Below are 9,212 nucleotides of genomic sequence, written 5' to 3'. Positions count from 1 at the left end.
CATTTCTGATATTTTTTATTCCACTCCGGAGTGTGGAAGTTCAAATTGGTCAGTCCACCACATTTTGGTCATTATTGGTGGTTGACCATCCACATCTCACCATTGGCTTCCCCAAGGTCCATCTCCTCTACCACCACAGCCTGTTCGTCCATGATGAAAGAGAGTCCTTAATGCTAGAGATGGCTTTTGATGGATTGTTGGACAAAACCTCAAGCTCATTCAAGGGCCCGTCAAGACCCGAGACGGGCATCATCCGTGAAGAAACCTTGATATCAAAGAATTGGTATAGTGTTAATGATCCTATTGATCGAGCTTGAGAAGGCGCGACCAACCCGCCGTATGTACCCTAAGTCTCGATCATTGGCCAGGAATGGTCATATGTGCCCATGGCCACCAGCAGGTAATTTGTGAACCGAACCAATTTCGGCAATGTATGTAGCTCGTTGGTAGTATTTTAAGATCGAAAAATACATGGCTTGAAGACGACTGGTTTCCTGTCATGACCACGTTATTGTGTCCTTAATCAGGCTATTGATTGACAGGGCGTGCTTATTCAATGAGAGCGAAAATGTTTTGAAACCCGGTAATCAGGAACTTCCTGCTTTCTACGAGTTTCGGGACCCCTTTACCGATGATTATCTCGCTGTCGGTGCCATTTATACCTCCAGTGGTATCGAGTCGTTCGTGGTTCTTTCAAAATGAGCAGACTCGCTTCGCTTCAAGGGGTTCTCAAACCAAAAAAAGGGACGCTGGCGTTGTTGAAGTCCATGAAGCCCAGTGATCTCCGTCAGCGGGGATGGCATTAATTCCCATGAATAGGACACACATTGTCGAGAAAAATGCATTGAGATGCATCCAGGGGGTACCTTGATCAGCTTAATTACGCTCTATGGGTCGTGTGATGGAAAGTAGCGGAGGATATTCAATATTCACAGACCAGAATCCACTCCATCTGCCTTGAATAGACTTCATCATCCAACAACAATGTGTACCTCGAGAGAGTGAGTGAGTGCTACGTATGTCTACAAAGTGTCGCTTTTCGGCCATCTATAGAAGCTACGATGTCCAGAGTCATTGGGCCGGTTGATAATAAAAGCATTGATGGTATGGCAGTGAGAGAATTCTGTTACTTTCCGACACACACTACTATCCTGTGAACGTGAATATAGCTCTTCAAGCTTTGTGTATTGGAGGTAACTTTAGGCCAGTCGATTGATGTCCAAATCCCGTCTCGTCCGCTTCGTCTCTGTGAATCAAAGCGATTTTCCTCGCGTTCCACTACTCCTCTGAAGCCAGCAACAAACCGTATCCCAAGTGGTGTTCTCGGTTTGAGAACGAATTCGGGATCCTTCATCCGTTCAAGCAAGTAAGACGGGCAGGCAGGCAGGCAGGCGTGCGCGCACTCTTGCGGACGGACAAAGCTCCTTGCTCGATCGAGATTGGCTTTGGTGTTGGACGTTAGGGTCTGAGTGAGTCAGACGGGGATGTAGTAGATGGTGGACGGGAGGAAGGACTGGAACCGCTGGATCTACCGGCAGTTGAGAATAAGAGTGCCTGATGAGAAGACGCCCTAGTGTTTTTCGTTCTGGAAATGAGGCAGAAAGGTGCAAAAAGCAACCCGAGATGAATAGATGGTGGTGCCAGAGTGAAAGAATGATGTGCTCTGAAGCTGAAGCCGGATTTTGCGATCCCATGGGAGGTCTCAATGTGTTCCCAATGTGTCAGTTTGGAATCCACTGAGATTTACAACTTGAGCTTTTTTGGGTCGCTTTTAGGATCTTGAGAGAAAAGTTGCGGTATCAAATGTTAATGCTCTCCTTCTCTCTCTCTCTCTCTTCATTCTACTGCAACAATTTGCTGGATGACCTAACCTGTTTCTGGTGAGTGGTGGGACGATTGCTTTCCCCAGTCAGGAGGTGGAGAAGCCCGTCGTGTTTGGTTGAGGTCGTCTTGTCAAGGGACGTTGCGACAGTGCAAGATGTCTCCTTGGCAGGTTGAGGCTGTCGCTGAACATGCTGGAATCAGACAAGCAGAAAGTGAAGTGACATCCACTGTCTGTGATATCACCAGTGAGGCATAATGAGCCGAGGGACATCCATCTTGTGGTGGCAAGCCGCCCTGTTCCTCTGGGTGGCTTCCTGTCACTTTGAGCAGCTCTTAGCTCGCTCATTTGTCGAGCCTCGACTCGAAAACATCCATTGCTACAACCCAAGTCCGAATGAGGAACAAAATGGTACTCTGGTTTGCATCATTAGTCCAAGTCAGTCAGGGGACAATAGGCCACCATGGAGGCCAATTTCAAACCCAGATCGAACGTGGAGGCGGCCCAGAGTGCTGAGGCTGCAGTGCAATGGCACAAGTCATCAAGAAATTCCCGAAAGTGCAGACAGGGAGACCACTCCTCTCAACAGGGGCATTGTTCGTAATGGTGAAGGTGGTTTTGGAGGAGGTTTTGCCGACGCCAGACGAGGCCATCGTCCCTCGGCCTCGCCTTACTCTTCTTCCCCGGCTCCTCTGCGTGATATCTTAGATCAAGTGCTGTCTTCCATTGAGGACACCTTTGAGGCGGTCTCTTCCTCTAGTCTTTGGCAATCTCTACGAGAATTGCAAGTGATAAATTGTCTTGAAGAACTTCAGCGACTGGATCTACTTTTTCTGGCCTCGTCGTTTACGTACGAGCTCGCCTCTCTTCGCATTCAGGATGAGTTCTCTGAACAAAGGAAAACCGATAAGTTCATTATCCGAGAACCTGATGTGTTCGCAGATGGTCCCCGGAAATTGAGCCATTTGGATCTGTCCTCGGTCGGGCTCCAATTTCTCCCCGAAGGCTCGCTCTGCCCTTTGCAACACTCGCTTCACAGCCTTAACTTGACCTCCAACCTGATCTCGGATGTGGCTGACCTTGGTCTCCACCGACAGACTGGAGGTGTCGCCTGTCAGATCTCCAAAGTTCATTCCATAAACCTGTCCAGGAACAGGCTGCAAGTCATTAAGAGTGGGGCTTTGGAACCCGTCCTCGCCTCAGGAAGCCTTCGTGACCTGGATCTTAGTGGCAACCAGATTTCTCGACTCGAAGATCATGCCCTCGTGTCCGCTAGTCAGAGCACCAGCCAATTACAAGTTCTTAATTTGGCTCACAACCGGCTGAGTCAACTTCCGGATCATCTCCTCGTGTCACGTCTTGAACAACATGCAGATTCCGCTCAAGTGGGTCTGACCGAGCTCTATCTCTCCAACAATACCCTGAGCCAGCTCCCCAAGGGCTTGTTAGATCGTCTTACCCATCTCGTGGTTCTGAACCTGTCTCACAATGCCTTGACCAATAAATGGATGCAGGAGAGCCCCTTCCAAGCCCTCAAAAGCCTGGTCGCTTTGGACCTATCCCATAATCGTCTCCAAGGGATCGAGGCCCGTTTTTTTCAGGGCCTGAACTCGTTACAAGTGTTGACTGTGGCTCATAATCAGATTCATAGTGTCGGTGGTCAATTGGGGAGCGTGATGCCCTCCATTCATGCCTTGGTTCTAGCCCACAATAGCCTCGAAGAATTGCCCTCCGATGTGTTTGACGGGTTGAACCAACTCAGTTCCCTTGGGTTGGATCACAACGGCATCAAAACTTTGACCAGGTAAGCTCTCCTAATTCGAGACTTGGAACAACGCCTGTCTCCCTCCGAAAAGCATTGATTCCGATCCCAAACAGGGCACTCAAGGACCCCGCGATTGGCCTGGATTGAGAATTGCCATTTCATCTTGTGCAATCACACGCACGCTTCCTTTGATCGGGATTGGAGGAATTCCGCTTTTTTTCCTGCATTTGTTCAAAGAACTCTTGCTAAAACCACGAGCACGGAGAGCGAAACACACTCAGAAAGAACGAGAGAGAAAGAGAGAGAGCCAGCAATTTATTTGGAAACACTCTCTTTGATCCATTGTGGTGGAGTTTGGAATTAACAGATCCAAACAATAGACGAAAAGCTGATTGAAAGAGACCACGACAAAGTGTCTTGTTCCTCTCATTCTTCACCGCCCGTCTTCGTGTTTCTTACTACTCCACGTACTACAATACCAAATGCTCACTCACTCACTGTATGTACGAGTACTTACCTCCTCTCTCTCTCTCTCTCTTTACTCGGAGGGATATCTGATCAGCAGAATCTTGTCTTTCTTGTCGCCGAAACAGAGTAAGAACCTTTGAGATGGTTTGTCGTAGAAAACAGAACAACAAAGCTATTTCCTCTCTCCAATCACCTCATATTTTCCACTTCTTTTGTGTTCTTTCAAATCTTGCTTGTGTCGCAATGGATGGGAGTTGAAAAGTTCAAGAAAGGTATTACGTACGCCCTCTCAGCTCTCAAAGTTCTGTCTTCGGTATATGAATGAACGTACGTATGAGTGTGCGTGAGTGTTTCCCTTTGACTCTCCAAGTCTCGCAATCAAAACCTGATATCTTCATTTTGAACCATCATGAATTGGGATTGATTTTTAAGTGGCCTCCGAGTTGCCCGGAAAATGATGATACATAGAAATCAGATTAGAGCCCCAGCTCACGGAGAAGGAGGCTCTTTTTTTTTCAAGATCTGATTGGGTATCTTCGATTACGTAGCGTTAACAAGGGGAGCAGGCATTTTTCACTCGGATTCGTATCAATCAACTGACCCTCCACAAATTGAGAGGATCAGAGACGCTCCAAAGCAGAACGAGCTCAGAACTTGGCCTTGCCATTTAAAAGAAAAAAATGATTGCAAATGAAGGATGGCATTTCATTCATCTTTCACTTCGTCTGGATCTCGAAATTGAAATGCATGTCCCTCGAGGAAAGAAGAAAGTGTCAGCAGGAGTGGATTCGAAAACATCCATTAGCATGTGTCAAAATTTGATAATCTGGATGGAAATACGAATTCAGGATCGAAAAGCGAATGGAAAGAAGCGTCTAGGTTTGTTGGGAATACGTACATTCCCTACATCGAGGAATCGTGGATGGAACATTTACATTTGTGACGTGAAAGTCCTCCTGTGGAGACGGGATTTTCAGTTCCTGTATTTCTTGCCTGCCTATTTTTGGCCTTGATGGAAGCCTTTAAGAGGGAAGGTTCCTTTATTTGATACCTAATTTCCCTTATGCTCTTGAGTGTGTCCATACGTCAATGTGCGATGTGCCGCACATTCTGAACTGTACGTAAATAGCATTGGAACACCGATGGGCCCTTCACATTTAGGACGGCACTTGCAAAATTGCTGATGAATATTTGATGACACCTGGCCATGAAACAGAGCGACTTGGATTGGTTGTTCCAGGTTCGGGATCGGTGGTCCCCACCATCGTAATCGTTAATGATCCTCGTACAATACACCTAATAGTTAACTAAGTTTGTCCCCATGAGTTAGTACAATGAGGAGTACCTATTTGCTCTCAAAGAGAGCATTCTTGTGGCTGAAGTAATAATCATGTTTGGGGGGCCTTATTGCATTTCCAAAGGCTTTCGATCTTTCCCACGATATGCAGTAGGGGTAAACATGTGGTCCAGATCTTGGCTTTGGACCAAAAATCGCCAGACCGAGGAACTCGCAACAAATCTTTGATCGCTAGCTAACCTTTACGCAAGATTATAGTGCAAGGGTGAGAAGAAGGTGAAGGCCGTTCCTGCTTTTATTGGAGAACCTTACCTTTGAGGGGAAGCACCCAAGTACCTATAAACTGGAAATTGGCGGAGAGTCTTTTTGGATAGAGACCTTGGATACAGGGAGGAGAGACTTTTGTTTGATCCTGGCGAGCGACCATGAGCTAAAAAGGGAAAAAAAACTTTTGATTAAGAGACTCGCAAAGAAAGAGAGCTATTGAGTTTTATGGAGAACAGCTCCTCAATATACAGAGGTATGCTGTATACCGACAAGCCAAGTCATGACAAAAGGCTGTAAAGGCAAATAACCAAGCACTCGTCGTTCGAGGCCTAGATGAGATAGGTTGTTTCCTTCAGTTCCCTCTTGAAAGAAAAAGTTTACCCTTGGCCACTCATGGTGTCCATTAATCAAATCATGTAAAGCCTTCTGTTGGGCAGATTTGAAGTGCTTTGGCTGTACTTTCCATTTCTGGCGCTTTCAAGCCTTTGCTTTGTTTTATTTTCGGGGAGGCAAACACTCGCTCTCAGTACTTGGTACACGTTGAAAAGCATGGGCAAAGATTCGGGGACCTTTATGTCAAATAGGCAAATATTGATCCTCAAATAGCCTGCCGGACACCTGTTCCATCCAAGTTTCTATTTATTTGCAATGCATTTGGACTCCAATTTCCTGCAAGTATACATTAACCTCTGGGTTTAAAGGGTATGGGCGGTTACTGGACCAGAGGTGAATACTACTTTGGAATATTGTTGACCTGTACCAAATGTTCTTTTGGCATCAACGATTGCTCAAGGTTTGATTGGAAGGACCAAACTTTGCACATGTCGGTTCGATTGAAATGACAGCCATTGGAATGGTTTCGGCGTTTTTGGCAGTCGGTTAATACACCGATGGCATTCCTGCCACACTTTGTGGCCTCACCCAATGTGCTGTGATAATAGATCTACCAGTGCTTAATTGTGCCTGGCATTGGTGGGATTCTCATTTTTCCACCTCTTTCTTCATCTGTATTTTGCTATCCCCACTCCGTGCCAACCATTCTTCGAATTCTTTTCAGTCATGCACTTCTAACTTTGCCTTTCGTGATCAAATTACGACTACCAAAACGGGCCATTGACAAACAGTCACATTGGGCGATTGGGACAAGAATGGAGAAAACTTTTTTTTTTCCTCCTCTCTCAAACTCTCCAAATTCGAACTGACGTCCCGGGTATTTGCTATTCTATTGCAATGGTCGTTGACGTCAAACACAGCACAGACAATCCGATTGTGAATTCAATGTGTGGCTCCCACTAAACATACATTCCGGTCTTCGAGATTTCGAAATTATTGATGAAGCTTCAATGAGAGTGGAACGAACATACACGAGTCAATCTATTAATCGTGTGCAGTATTGATCATGACCCACGTCTTATTCTTCAATTTCAGGGATACTTTCAATGCTTGTTGTAGCAATCTCCAGGACTTGGCTTTGCATTCCAACTCATTCCGACACATCCCGCATCCCGCCCTCAAGCCCTTGGCAGCAAATTTGCGCACCCTGGATTTGGGAGAAAATCAAATTTCCCTGGTCCATCCCAATGCTTTGGCCGGATTCGAGGAGTTGTATGGACTCCGCTTGGCCGGGAATCAAATTCAAAGCTTGCCCGAGAAAGTTTTCGCCCAAGCTGATAACATCAAGATGTTGAATTTGGCCGATAATCGTATTCAGAATATTGAGCAGGATGTCTTCCTACCGCTCAAAAGCTTGAAGGTAAGGATGAGAAGGACCCAAAGAGTCACAGGGGAGTGAATGTCCCCACGATCAAGATCCATCATTTACTTGAACTTGGAAGGACCTGAAACACTCGCCAGACCTGTTAGTGCCCGTCTAAATTGTAAATGTACGTACACTAGTACATGCTTGTACGTAAAGGAAATGTGAATGAGAAATTGGAAGAGGAAATGGAATTTGAAATTCCCCCTTCTCCTCCCCACAAATGAAGAAACACGTCTTGAAAGTCATGGATACCTCCCGAGTTACTCCTCGGATCAGAGAGGGGTTTGGAGGACGAACGTAGGACGAACCTATCTAGACGAGTAGACTTTTGTAGGATTGGAACGTGACTGTTCCCCTCCCTGATTCGTTTCTCCCGGCAAGAGAATGCCAACTACAGCTCTTTTGAGCATGTAGAACATCAAATATGAGGCATTATTTTACAACGACAACAATATTTACCCCCATACCCGCAGTCGGATGCTCGTTGGCCTTCCCGGAGAAGTCTCGTGCCCCTCCTTATCGATGACTGCTTTCATGACCTACTTGGCGGGCACAACTTTCGGAATAATAAATTATGTTGTTTTTAAAAAAGACATTTTGACATGCTGAACTTTCGAAGTTAGTTTTGAGGCATTTCAGCAAAAGTTCATCTGTCACCGCAAATAGAGACTATGCATGTTTTCCATGTACAAGTTGTACTGCACTGTGTACGTTCGAGGTATATTGGGATGGAGCTCTCTTCCGCGGTCACATTGAGAGAAACTAATTGACGTTTCAATTCTCACTTCATCTCGGCCGAATTTGTGTAGTGCTGAGTCGTCAATGAAATTGATCATTATGCATTAAAGTGCCGCCCCCTGACTCAGACGAATATTTCATCGACCCAACGACATATTTGTATTCGATGAAGTCCTCAAAGTCCTCAAGGTTCTGCTGGTGAAGCCAGCTTCGATCGAATTGGTATTCGGCAGAGATGTCGTCGGCAATCGAAGAGCTAGGCCTTGAATATTTCTCTGACATCTCAATGAGGCATTTTTGCTGCTTCAAAGCCATTGTCCAGGTTATGACAATCCATTTTGCTAATCATCACATCTTGTGTCCCTTTTCAAGAGCACAATCCGTGTTATCTCCGCTTGAATTCCAATCACTAAACAGGATCAAAGGCACCCTCCTCGTTTTCTTTCACTCCGTCCATTACAAAGATGTACCTACAATACGGACCGTGTTGGGTACGAAAAGCGAACCCTAGTGCCATCGAAGAGCTCTTCAGATTTCAATAGAACCGAACAAAAATGGAGCTAATCGTTGCAAAGACGATCATGGTCGCCGTCATCTCCGGATTGGCTCTTAGGGTTCCCCCGAACAAATCTCAAATGTGTCGTTGAAGGGAAATGAAGACCATTTATCACCCTCACAACATTTGAGGAAAAAAAGCCTGATAGAAAGAAAGAAAGAAGGCATCGTTCCAAAATATTTTTCTCGCCATGTCTTTCTCCACCCGTTCAATGACAAATGCGACCGTGAAGTGTCGCTGTTTTGGAGGTTGTCTTCCTGCTGTCATTCGGACTTGTGAAGTCGGAACTCGAGAAGAAAGGAACTCGAGTTATTGGCGCTAATTTTTCCTCTCGCGAGCTGTTTGCTTGTGGAAGAGATGACAAAAGAGATGTTAGCCGAGGCAGGACTTGATGCTGATGTTGGTTTCAATGCAAAATGCTGTTGTCGTGGCGCTCCTCAGGGCAGATGACTACGACTCAACTCCACAATAGACACTCATTTCCGATGGCTGTTGTAATTAACGGTTGGAAATATGGGATAAAGTGACATNCAGCAGCTG

General features: G+C 45.9%; 1 protein-coding gene across 1 annotated transcript in view; it reads left to right on the top strand.

Moving 5' to 3' along the window:
• The first annotated feature begins 1,554 nt into the window (after positions 1-1,554).
• LOC131889397 (toll-like receptor Tollo) overlaps positions 1,555-9,212 on the top strand; it is a 30,060-nt gene continuing 22,402 nt past the window's right edge. Inside the window, exons 1-2 of the mRNA XM_059238488.1 lie at positions 1,555-3,626; positions 7,048-7,372. Of these exons, the coding sequence (XP_059094471.1) occupies positions 2,080-3,626; positions 7,048-7,372 (1,872 nt within the window). The 5' untranslated portion in view covers positions 1,555-2,079. The remainder of the gene's footprint in view (positions 3,627-7,047; positions 7,373-9,212) is intronic.

The sequence above is a fragment of the Tigriopus californicus genome, chromosome 10 (assembly GCF_007210705.1).
Source record: "Tigriopus californicus strain San Diego chromosome 10, Tcal_SD_v2.1, whole genome shotgun sequence".
NCBI classification, from domain to species: domain Eukaryota; kingdom Metazoa; phylum Arthropoda; class Copepoda; order Harpacticoida; family Harpacticidae; genus Tigriopus; species Tigriopus californicus.
This window is presented reverse-complemented; position numbering and strand designations above follow the sequence as displayed.